General features: G+C 44.2%; 1 protein-coding gene across 3 annotated transcripts in view; it reads right to left on the bottom strand.

The window, feature by feature from the left end:
- The window catches only part of unc5b (unc-5 netrin receptor B), a 250740-nt gene that overhangs the window by 44431 nt on the left and 193739 nt on the right, over window positions 1–12570 (bottom strand). For 2 of the 3 annotated variants that reach the window (XM_052041397.1, XM_052041399.1), the window contains exons 5-8: window positions 11811–11991; window positions 6505–6672; window positions 4758–4922; window positions 3164–3196 (exon numbers count right to left, since the gene is read on the bottom strand). In XM_052041397.1, coding sequence (XP_051897357.1) covers window positions 3164–3196; window positions 4758–4922; window positions 6505–6672; window positions 11811–11991 — 547 coding nt within the window. The remainder of the gene's footprint in view (window positions 1–3163; window positions 3197–4757; window positions 4923–6504; window positions 6673–11810; window positions 11992–12570) is intronic. The other variant, XM_052041398.1, reaches the window with a different exon arrangement.

Here is a 12570-nt window from a genome sequence, read left to right as displayed (position 1 = left end):
CACTACTTACTGTCAAAATTCAGATCTTTGTTTCAGTGGATTCCCTTTGGCAATGACCATGAATCAAGATGAAACTAAATTTTCCTTATTTGCTATAAGGACCTGCTATCTGGATTGTTGTGACTGTGACGAACTCACTGGAGAAACTGGTGGATATGAAAGTCTTTATTCATCACGACAAGCAGACATTCTCTTAGAGATGCTCTCGGTAGAGTCTCCCAGACTCAAAGGACATCAAGATTTTATACTCTTAAGGACAGTGGTAACAGTTGGTGATTCAATACAATTTCAATAACTACAATGACATTGTTTACTTCAACACTTTGTCTTGACAAATAGTTCCAATGAAGTACATATTTAAAGTGGGAGCACATTGTAACTGATAAGACACCTCTGAAGGTTCAAACACCGTTGGTGAGACAAACTAATTCACGCAGATGGTCTAAAGGCTTTTGAGGATAGAGAACCAGATGCCCAACATGGATGTTGTGGGGGCTGACTCTCTGAGTGCACAGATATTCCAGTTATTGATAGAGCAAGTATGTCTATGACCATGTTTGAAATGCTAAGTGATAAAATTTAGTCTGGTCTTGCAGCCCTCCTTGATCTCTGGAAGAAGGGTGCAAAATAACTGAGCTGTGGGTGCCTTGTTTGATGTAGGCCAAGTAACAACCTATGTATTATGTTTGGCTGGTGCAGAGGAGAATGTCTCATGGCCACATCACTTTACAAACCATATCTTGAGCAGCCAGCCCCCTGCTGTGGGCCAGCAACCTCTGCTCTGTGGATGCCTTTTAATTTCAAAATTGATTACTGCTTTTACTTTACATTTCAACAGGTTTACTTTTGAAGACTGGTTGGTTCTTGTTCATATTAATACCTGCTAATACCTGTATGATCTCCTAACATTGATCAGACAAAAATCCCAAGTATTGCACCACATCACACAATACTTACAACACAGAATCAAACCATTCATTCCATCAGGTCCACTGTAACATGTTTACTCCAAACAAGCCTCCTACCCTTACACTTCAACTGAAACCCATTAATACATCCCTCTGTTCACTTTCCTCCTTGCAATTCTGGTCACCCCATTACAGGAAGGGTGTGGAGGCTTTGAAAAGGGTCAAAAGAGGTTTACCAGGATGCTGCCTGGATTAGAGGGTATGAGCTATAAGGAGAGGTTGGACAAACTTGGGTTGTTTTCTTGGGAGCATCAGAGACTGAGTGGAGACCTGATAGAATTATGAGGGGCATAGATAGGGTCAACAGTCAGAATCTTTTTCCCAGCGTAGAAATGCCAAATACTAGAGGACATGCATTTAAGGTGAGAGGGGGAGATTGAAAGGGAGACATGTGGGGCAAATTTTTTTTTACACAGTGAGTGGAACAGGCTGCCTGGGGTAGTGGTGGAAGCAGATACAATAGTGGCATTTAAAAGGCTTTTATATAGACACATGAATCTGCAGGGAACGGAGGGATACGGATCATGTGCAGGCAGAAGAGATTTAGCTTAATTTGGCATTGTGTTCAGCACAGACATGGTGGACCGAAGGGCCTGTTCCTGTGCTGTACTGTTCTATGTTCCACGTTCTTGAGTGCAAATCTTTCTCTTACAAGTATCTGTGCTGTTCACCTCAAACGCATCTCTGTGGGACTCCACATTCTTACAGCTCTTTGGGTGAAGACGTTTCTCCAGCCTTCCTGACCGGATTCGCTGGTGACCATTTATGTTTTGGATGCTAGCTACTGTTGGAGAAGTGTAGCTGAAGCCAGACTTCACAGGAAAGATGGAGGGGTGCAGAGAAGCTCTTTAAGGACTGGAAAACTGTAGCTACGAGAAAAGATTGGAGAGGCTGGGGTTATGCTCTTTGGAACAGAGGAGGTGGAGAGCTGAAGGATGGTAAGTCAACTGGTTATTGGAAATTGCCCCTGGTGTGCAGGTGAGTGGGAGAAGTTGAGGAGAATATGGGGGAATAAAAAGGGATGAGCGTAGGATTAGTGTAACTAGGTGCTTGATAGTCGACATGGACTTGTGTTGAAGGGTCTGTCCCTGTGCTCTGTGGATTGAACATTCTGTGACTCTCTGAGGCAACTGAAGCCTGTAAGGAATAGTTAGGAAGGGTCTCTTTCTCTTAGTAGAAGAGATCATAAAGAAAAGGATTCACAGCAAAAATTGTGTAATTAGTAGAATAAGAGGGGGCTAAACTCACTGACTGAAAGGGTGGTGGAAACAGAATCCCCCATCACATTTAGGCAGTACTTGGATATGTATTTGAAGAGCAATGACATGCAGGGCTACAGATCAAGAGCCAGAAGGGTTGGGGGGGGGGAGTTGGGGTGGAATCAAGCTGGGTAGCTCTTCTTCAACAGGCACAGACATGATGGGCTGAATGGCCAACTGTGGGTTGTAAATTTTCAATGATATTAAGGAACAGGTGATGCACATAATAAAGTACAGATTGAGGGCTTCACAGCAACTGGAAATCAGCCCTGAAATCCAACACAAATACACCAACATAATGTGAGTGTTTCAAATTTTTTGCTCCATTATCTTATTAGACATTCAAGGTTACATGAAAAAAAGTAATTTGTTAATGTCTCTAGTCAGGCAAGGAATCGTATCACATAATTTCATGTACACTAGTCCTCAGGGAGCCAGACTAACATGGCAATCAATGTTACACACACTTTAGCATTGATTGGTCACCAATGGGCAGGGATCAGGGAGACTTCCAGTGTTCATCACAACAAGGTGCTTAGCTCAGCTGAGGATTTTCTCTCTCTCTTCTTCCCCCCCCTGCACTCTCCCTTTCTCCCCACTCGCTCACACTCTATTTCCCTTCACTCACATTGTCTTCCTCCTCACTCACTCCCTCTCCTTTGCTCACACTTTCTCTCCCTTCACTCATTCTCCCTCCCTCCTTCTTCACTCTCTGCCCCCTCGCTCACTCTCCCTCCCCCCCTCGCTCGCTCTCCCTCACCCCCTCGCTCGCTCTCCCTCACCCTCTGCTCTCTTGTCCATTTATATTCACATCCCAGAGGATTATGAAACATGAGGAACTCATGTGGTAGCCCGTGTTTTTCAAACACACGCAATGTTTGTAATACATGACGAAAAGAAACAGAATGATTTTGAAATAATGAAATGGGAACTTACTAGAGGTTTTTGGTTCACTTAATAGCTTTTTATCTGTTAAAAAGAAAATGAAAGTAAAATCAATGTAGAAAAAAATAAAATGAAACTGAATGAATGACAAAAAATGAAAAACTGAATGAAAACACAATTCTGTTAATACTCAGGGAAGGGCTGTCAGACACACAGGAACCATTTTGTGATTCAGAATATTAAATGGATGCAGTGAACAAAATGGAGGAAACTTTGATGGTAAAGACCACGGCTTGTAGTAATGTGACCTGAACCCCAAGGGATACTGGAACTGCATGGAGGCTTCAAGGACGTGCCACTCCTCTGAGGCTGAATACTGGTATAAAACTACTTGATAACCCAAACACAACAAAATGCAGGTCCTTTTATCACTGTGGGTGTCTGGCTGTGGACCAATTGATTTAAGTGAAGAATCCCCTGAAGAGTCTCTGAATTACAAGACAAGCTTTAGAGCCTTCAAATGGTCACTGTCAGTGGGTTGCGTCCAAGTGGGAAGCGGGACAGCCACATCTCTAGAACAAAAATCTATGGTGCTGGAGGAACTCAGCAGAGTTCTGCTGAGTTCCTCCAGCATCATAGTGTTTTTCATCTAGATTCCAGCATCTGCAGTCCTTTGTTTCTCTAGATCTCTAGAACAGTCACACATCCACTGAGCTGGTCAACAAATCCTCCATTTCCCAATTAGTTCCGAGTAATGACTTTTGATCCAACCAATCATTGGAAGTATATCTGGAGGGGTTATCACTGGCTGGGTCTGCAGCAAGAGCTAATTTGTTCTAACAACCACATAGTTGTGGTCTTTTCAGATACTTATTCACAGATTTGGCTACTGTTATATGAATAAAGGCCAGCTTGTCATAAGTTTCTCAAATATAATCTTAAATTTAGTGAGACAGTTTTTCCCACCATGACTAGTTTAGTTGGTAGCCTCCAGCTTCTGGTTTCAGATCCACAATACAAAAAGGATTAAATGATTAAGACAGTAAGATAAGGTGGAGGGGAGGGAGAGAGGGAGGGGAGGGAGAGAGAAAGTGAGAGACAAATAAAACCCCTCTTATTTCAGAATGGAAGCTGCGACACATCATATATTCAACATTTGCCTTTTCATGAGTATTTGTTGCCAGATCAGTGCCATTAAATGTGTACAGGGGGTTGAGTTACATAAGATTATGAAGTGGATTAATGATGTCTGCAATGTTCTACTCCACGACTGAAATTTGTTTCTGTTGCCACCAATGCAATTGTATTTTGGAAGCAGTGTACACAGGTAGGCATGACCACAGTGCACATTCTACACCTGTGCTAGGGGTCTTTCTTTGTGTGAGCTCCCATCCATGTCCCCAAGATTTAAATCGAGCTGTGACAGAGCTGTGCTTTACTTCAGGAAGCAGCACTGGTTGTGAAGGTCCCGGGCCATATGTGTGCACAGGCGAAGTGGGGATTGCCTGTTTAATCAGGAGAGTGTTGCAGTCCGAGCACATTGCAAGCACAGCATCCATCTGATGTGCCCAGCTCTCACCTGCTGCTTGTGCCCACCCCTGCAGAGAAATCCATCCAATTGCAAGCTGTGCTTTTTTTTACTTACTTTGCATGCAGAGCCCATCTGTGCAGTTTTTGGACTCTAGTACCAGGCCGATGCAGTCCTTGCCTCCGTTTTTGGGCGATGGGTCCGTGCACTCGCGGCTCCTCCAGTGGGTACATTCGGTACTGCAGGCAGACCACTTGCTCCAGCTTGTCCAACCCCCGTCAACTGCATTGTAACACAAGGGACAAGACAGGAGATCGATTGTGGGCCGGAGCTGCAGCTGGACCTGCGCGAACCACTATTTCTTATGTGGAACTGAACAGAATTTGCAGCTCAGTGATTGGGTACACAGTCCAAATACTCCATGCCAGTGTTTATGCCTCACCTGAGCCTCCTCTCATCTCTCTTCATTGCCATATCCTTCTAATCCTTTCCCCCTCTTTCAGCTACTTTGTAGGAACACAACTGACAGTTGCCTCAACCAACTCTTGTGGGAATGAGTTCTGCATTCTTATAAAGGCACTCGTGAAAGAGTATTAAGTATTTCACACAAGTCATAACAGAAATGAGAGGATAATTCTGCAAACTGGAGCTCTTTTCTCTAGTTTGGAGAAGGCAGCGGCTGAGATATGTAAAATTACGAAGTGAGTTAACAACGTGAGCTTAGAGAAAATGAGGGGGAGATCAAAACCACAAGTCATAAATATGAAACAGTCTCCAATAAATCTCCTGGGAATTCAGGGGAAACTTCTTTACTTAGAGAATGGTATCATATTCAAGTTGGCATCTCACCAGAACCAGTACATAGAGGAGTCAGAAAGGAACTTGTTTCCATTGGCAAGAGGGTAGGTAATCAGAGGACACTGATTTACGAGAATTGGCAAAAGGAACAGGAGAGAGGATGAGGAGAAATCCATTTATACAGTGATGCGTTGTGATCTGGAATGTGCTGCCAGGAAGTGCGGCAGAAGCAGTCAGCATCAAAAGGCAATGTGATCCTTAACTGAAAGGGAAACATTTACAGGCACCTAGGTGAAAAGGTGCCCAAGCAGGAGAAACTGCTTTCATAGAGCCCATGCAGTCATGGAGGGTGGAAGGGCCTTCTGTGACGTAATCTAAAACAACCATTGTGACAGAAACTCTTGGCACCTATAAATTAATATCCTTTGTCATAGAGTCATACAGCACGGAAGCAGGCCCTTCGGCCCAACTTGTTCATGCCCACCAAGATGCCCATCTAAGCTAGTACCACTTGCCCACGTTTGGCCCATATCCCTCCAAACCTTTCCTATCCATGTACTTGTCCAAATGTCTTTTAAATGTTGTTATTGTACCTGCCTCAACCACTTTTGCTGGCAGCTCATTCCAGATATGCACCACCTTTTGCATGAAAAAGTTCCCCTCAGATCCCTTTTAAATCATTCCCCTCTCACTGTAAGCCTACACCCTCTAGTTTTTGAATCCCTGACTGTGTTCATTCACCTTATATCATCAATATCACCAAAACAGACTGTTGGGTGACTCTCGCATTGCTGTTTGTGGGGGTTTGCTGTGCACAGACTGATATTTCACACGTTGACGCATCAGAAGGGATTGACTTTGGAAAACTCTGAAATGGACATGGAAGAGGTTATATAAAGTTTTCTTTCACCTCTATAATTCACACCCATTTTTGACAATAACCATCTCATCCACTATCAAGGGTGTAGAATTGTAAATGATCCTGACTAGCTAATAATAGCACTGAGATAGTTATTGTGAAGACTGTCAACCCTGCCTCAAAACACTGCTGCTTCTGTTAACTCACCTGGGCACATGGTGGTGCATGCGATCTTTTGAAAAGTTTGCCCATCACAGAAGGCTCCACCGTTGAGTGGTGCCGGGTTGGTGCATGACCTTGTCCGTTTCTGCCAACCTCGCCCGCAGCGATTGTTACACGAAGACCACTCTGTCCAAGTGGACCAGCCTCCGTTTACTGTTGTGGGGGGTTGACGGAAGGTAAGGAGGGGGGGAGGGGATGGGAGGGGAGGGGAGGGGAGGGGAGGGGAAGGGAAAAGAAACAGAAGAAAAGACATCCAGAAGAATGTTATTGGGCAGGAAGGTTGCTCACCTTTAGAAAAGCACAATACATACAGATAGTTCTACGATACCGCATGTTCACATAACACGAATTATAGTTATAATGAGATTGATAGATGAGGGAACACTATTAATATTAGGCAGGCTGCATTGGTTATAACATGATGGTAATTGAGAAAACCTGTTTAAATCTGTGCTTTGAAGGAAACTACAGCCTATTCTGTTGTAACTCAACTTTCTAAAGGGCAAGGTTTCTTAGGAATGCAACCAGTGTGCGATAGCAGCACTACCTGTACACACAATTTTGCCAGCTGTTTCTGACAGTGAATGGGTTAGACTGCTATTCTCCCATCTTGTATGTCAAAACCACCCAAGAGGAAATTAAGACAGGCTCCTGCATTAGATTCAGATTCAGCTATTTCCAGCTTTTATTGCAGATTTCCAACATGTGCTGGTTTTTGCTTTTGTTCCAGAGGTCACTGGTTCAACTGATAACCTTTAACAGAGCAACAGGAAGATGCTATTCAGACCCTCAAGCCTGTTCTGTCAGTCAATTATAATGTGGCTGATGCAAAACTTAACTTCTTCTTCCCACCTTGGTTTCATAACCTTTAATAATCACTATTGAACAAGAACCGGTCAGTCTAGGTTTTGCTGACCCCATCCTCACTGTGCAGAGAGGCAGAAAGAGGGTTGTAGATTTCTACTTCCCTTGTGTGATGAAATTCTTCCTGACACTACCAAAGTTTTAAAAACAGCATCTTGTTCTAAAGTCTCCTCTGGCAGAAAAATAGAATATGGCCTTCATCAGTCAGGGCATTGAGTATAGGAGTTGGGATATTATGTTGCAGTGGTGTAAATCATTAGTGAGGCCGCACTTGGAGTACTGTGTACAGTTTTGGTTATCCTGTTATAGGAAAGACGTGGTTAAACTGGAAAGAGTGCAGAAAAGATTTACGAGGATGTTGTCAGGACTCGAGGGCCTGAGTTGTAGACAGAGGTTGGTCAGGGTAGGTTTTATTCTTTGGAATGTAGGAGAATGAGGGGTGACCTTATAGAAGTGTTTAAAATTATGAGGCATAGATAAGGTGGATAGTAACAGTCTCTTCCCCAGGGTAGGGGAGTCTGAAACTAGGGGACATAGGTTTAGGGTGAGAGGGGAAAGATTTAAAAGGGTCCTGAGGGGCAACTTTTTCACGCAGAGGGTGGTGAGTATACGGAACGAGCTTCCAGAGGAAGTGGTTGAGGCAGGTACAATAGTATCATTTAAGAAGCACTTGGATAGGTACATGGAGGGGCGGGGCTTCGAGGGATATGGGCCGAACACAGGAAATTGGGACGAGCTGGCTGGGCACCATGGTCGGCGTGGACTGGTTGGGCCGAAGGGCCTGTTTCTGTGCTGTATTGCTCTATGACTCTATGATTCCAAAGTACTTGCTGCAGGGAGACAGGCCATTCAGTCCCCGTTCATGCTGGGGTTTATGTTCCATATTACCCTCACTGTCATAACCTTTGAATCTGCCCTCTCTCACATACTTCCTCTTGAGTAGATCAATATCATTTGCAAAGTTGTTAACTTAGAAATATTTCGTATCCATCCTATCAAAAGGAGCAGCATCTGATTAAGAAGACTAATAAAAGTTAATTGGCTTTTTGAAGGGAAGGTAGCAGACAACTGAGTGAGCGACCAGTGGAAGGCTGGGGAAGTGGTAAGTAGCTTAGTACACAGTTATCATTAACGTAACTCCCTGTGATCAATTATCAATGACCCATCTGTAGACATCTATTAGTCTTCCTCAGACAATTAATCACACATCACTCTCAACATGCTCAGTATAACCACAAGGCAGTCTTGGGATCGAGAATGGTAGGAAATGTGCCTGGATCAATCAATCCAGCAATCACATTAATATTGTATCAGATCCTATTGGCAACTTCTTTTAAAAATGCGTTGAGGCACCCATGAAATTATTCCATGTTATTTATTTACAGTGCTATCAAATGTATATTAATTCTCTCTTTTTCCCTCTAATGGCTGTTGTATTTTTAAAAGGTGCTGTGCAGTAGCTGGCGAGTTCTCTCCTGCATCCTGGACCAGTAACAGGAAAATAGTCAGGAGACACAAGGCATGTGACACTGCTGGCCAACTTAATCAGCTGGGTGTGCATTGAGAGCTGCGATTTAAACCCAAGTGTTGGCTAACAAGTCAGCTGGCCAAGAAAAAGCTTTAAATCCAGCTCTCCCCCAGCCCCCTGACTATTCAGGAGAGAGGAGAGATTATGATTTTGCCTGATAGCATGGAAGAGGTTAGTCAGATCGCTCCCCAAATTCTATTCGACTTAAGTCAATGGAATGAGGCACATACTGCACAGAATTACAGAGAAAGACAAATAGCCCATCTTGCCCTTGTTGAGATTTACACTCTGCACAAGCCTCTGTCACCTTATTCCAACCCTTCATCACATCCTCCTGTAGAAAAACTTATATAATCTGCTATCCAATTATTCGGAAGTCAGTGGTTTGGTATCAGGCTCACCAGATGCCATTCCCTGTGTTCCCTGTAAACACACCAGGGCCCCGTTTCCTGCACACCCTTTAAACTCACCAGCCCCCTATTTCCTGTGTTTCCCTTAAGCTCACCTGGTTCACTGGAAAATTCATTAAACTACAATATAAGATCTAAAAGAAGTGAATTAAAAGTGTGTTGGGATATTAATAGGAGTAACATCCAATAGTCTGCAAAATCTGCCAATCCAGCACCAAAGTCCTGAAGGTGCTGGATAATTGGAGTTTCCCACTCACGTGCACTTCCATTTACCTTTTAAGCAATTTCTGTGGTAGCAAGTTTTACATTCAATATCCTTACATTACCCTTGGATTTATCCATAACTGTAGGTCTTCCCCAGGTTATGAACATCTGAATTGTGTACAGTCCGTACACACGAGCGAGCCTTTGGGAGACCGACGGGATGGATTTGCCAGCTGCTGCAGGAATCTTCTGCTGGGTGGGAATTCGGTTTGCGGCCGCATTTCCCACTTGTGATCTGCCCGGGTTACGAACAATTCGCAGGGATGAAGCCCTGCCATAACCTGGGGAGGACCTGTACCTTGCAGTTTTGTTCATTACAGATTCAGCTGTGGTCAAATTACCCACAACTTCTGGATTAGCAGGGAGAAACACCTCTTTCTTTACTCTCTAACATCTCCCCACCCTGCCCCCTGCCCCAGCTTCCCCGCAACATGAGCTCGTGGGCTGATTCTCATCAAGACTTGGCCCACCTTACCTCTAACGTTCCACTTTACCCCTCCCTCCCCCCTGCGCCATCCCTGCCCTAGACCTGAACCATGCTATTCCCTGAATCTACCCAGAACACAGGCTTAAATTTAACAGAGTCATCAGAAACTGCAGATAAAGACATTTAAATGAAAAGCAAATCGCAGGTTAAGCACTTAGGCTGTGAAGGAACAAGGTGCAATTATAATGGCATCATTAAATTTATAAGCCTAGAAATTGCCCTGTGTAAAATTACAGTAACAACGCTTTAATGAAATGACTTTGTGTCCAATCTTAGGGGAGATGTTATTCCATTTTATGTTAGAAAGACAGGCAAAGTAAGTTTAGATGGGTTCAGGATGGGAGGGGCTGGGGGCTGAGAGGTGAAGGGAAGGAGGGAAACATTGGAGGCAGCCCAACAGATGGACTTGGTGTTAATGAGGGTCAATCTTAACAACTCCTCGTGCTTCATGCTAAAAAGATGCCCAGCCTCTGAGCTGCCCTTGCAGTCACAGTATTTATGGGACTGGTCCTGTTGACTTTCCAGTCAATGGTGACCCCTAGGATGCTGATGTTGGAAATGGTAAAGCCACTTAACGTCATGGGTTGGTGGTTTAATTCTCCCTTACTGAAGATGGTCATTGCCCAAACACTCTTGTAGCCCAAATGTCACTTGCCACTTCTCAGCCTATGTCTTGCTGCATGTGGGCACAAGCTGCTTCATTTGCAGATGAGTTGGGAATGGAATTGAACATTATGCATCAACATATGTCCCTACTTTGGAAGGAAGGTCACTGAAGAAGTAGCTGAAGATGGTTGGGTCTGGGACCCTGCCCAGTGCAGTGATATCCTGGGGCTGGGATGATTGACCTCCAACAACCACAATCATCCTCCCAGTGCAGAATTTTCCCATTGATTCCCATTGACCGGGGCTCCCCAATGCTGCACTCCATCAGATGTTACCTTGATGTGAAGGGTGGTCACTCGAGCACCCAGTGACCAGAGCACAAGAAGACCCATGTGTTGGACATGGGTCGGGTTGGGTGTACATTCCTACAACACATTCTGGTTAGGGTCAAGCAGTTGTGGCCCAGCTCAGTCCTTTATCCAGGTGAATTGCTTGCCATGTGTCCTCTGTTCTTGATCAATGACAATGAATGTGCAGCACAGCTAGTATTGCCCTGCTCCCCCCTCCCTCCCCCCATTCTTTTACCCAATCCTATGGGTTGTTTTGGGTATGGAAAAAAAATATAAGTACTCAGGCTTGGGTTGTGTATAGTTTGGCCTTGCTTGAGTTTTAATTTAATAACCCAGGAGACCTTATCCATTCATTTTTATTCCCCGATAGAGGTATTAATGATCATGAAGGGTTCAGAGAGAACAGATAGAAAGAAACTCTTCTCAATGGTGGAGGGTCAAGGATGAGAGAACACAAAATGAAAAGTAAATGGCAAAAGAACTGAAAGTGACACGAGTGGCCGGGGTGTGGAATGTACTGCCAGGGTAATAGTGGAGGCAGGTCCAATCGCAGTGTTTGAATGACAGCTGGATAAGGATCTGAAAGGAAATAGTTTGCATGGCGATGGGAGGAGACCAGGGTGGCGGATGACTTGGTTCACTCTTACATAGAGTCATTGGCTAAATGGCTTTCTTTACTGTCACTATTCTGTTGAACTTTTCCTTCAGTGACACCATATTCAAGCAGGACGTGTTGAAAGAAGGCAAAAATACAGGAACAATTTTCAAATATCAAGGCTTACCGTATACAACCACTGTAGCTGTGGTACTGCGGCGCTTGGCAACAATGTTTTTGGCCACACAGGTGTAGTTTGCCGTGTCAGAGAGGCGAGCTTGTTTGATGATCAGGTTGTGGTCAATGGTGATGAGGAAGTTGGTGTCTTGGATCGGATTGATAACATCATCATTCTTCAGCCATTCCACCTGGGTTAGATCAAAAGGCAGCACAAGTCAGTGGCAGTGTCCTTCAGAATCAACCTGGCAGCCAAGTGATTTCACAAGTAGCCCAGTTTGCAACACTTCTGTCTTTGAGCAGGAAGCATGTGGGTCCCACACCAGAGGCACAATCATAAACTCAGCAGATGCTCCAATGCAGCACAGATGGGGTGCTACACTGTTGCAGCTCCTGTCCATTACAACACACATTAAAAAGGCTCTATAAGGTCTCTCAGACGTTCGCAGGGCCACTTTAACCAGCTGAATCACAATCGATATTTCTAAAACAGAGAATCTGGCTGGTACCACATTGCTGTTTGTGGGAGCTTGCTATGCATGTACATAACACTGTTGTAACTATGCTTCAAAAGTGCTTCATTTACTGAAAGATGCATTGAGATGGTGTGAAAGGTGCTATAGGAATGGAAGTCAATATTTTTAATGGTCCTGAAAGAGTGCGCAATCAGCAGTGAGAAATGTTTAATCACACAAATTGATGCAGCAAACTTAACGTATTCAACAATGTGACATGGTTGGGTTGAGTCTTGAAAGCCTCCAGGTACCTAG

Source organism: Pristis pectinata, chromosome 30 (genome assembly GCF_009764475.1).
Source record: "Pristis pectinata isolate sPriPec2 chromosome 30, sPriPec2.1.pri, whole genome shotgun sequence".
Classification (NCBI taxonomy): Eukaryota; Metazoa; Chordata; class Chondrichthyes; order Rhinopristiformes; family Pristidae; genus Pristis; species Pristis pectinata.
Note: the sequence above shows the minus strand (reverse complement) of the source record. Positions and strands in the feature narration are given on the sequence as shown.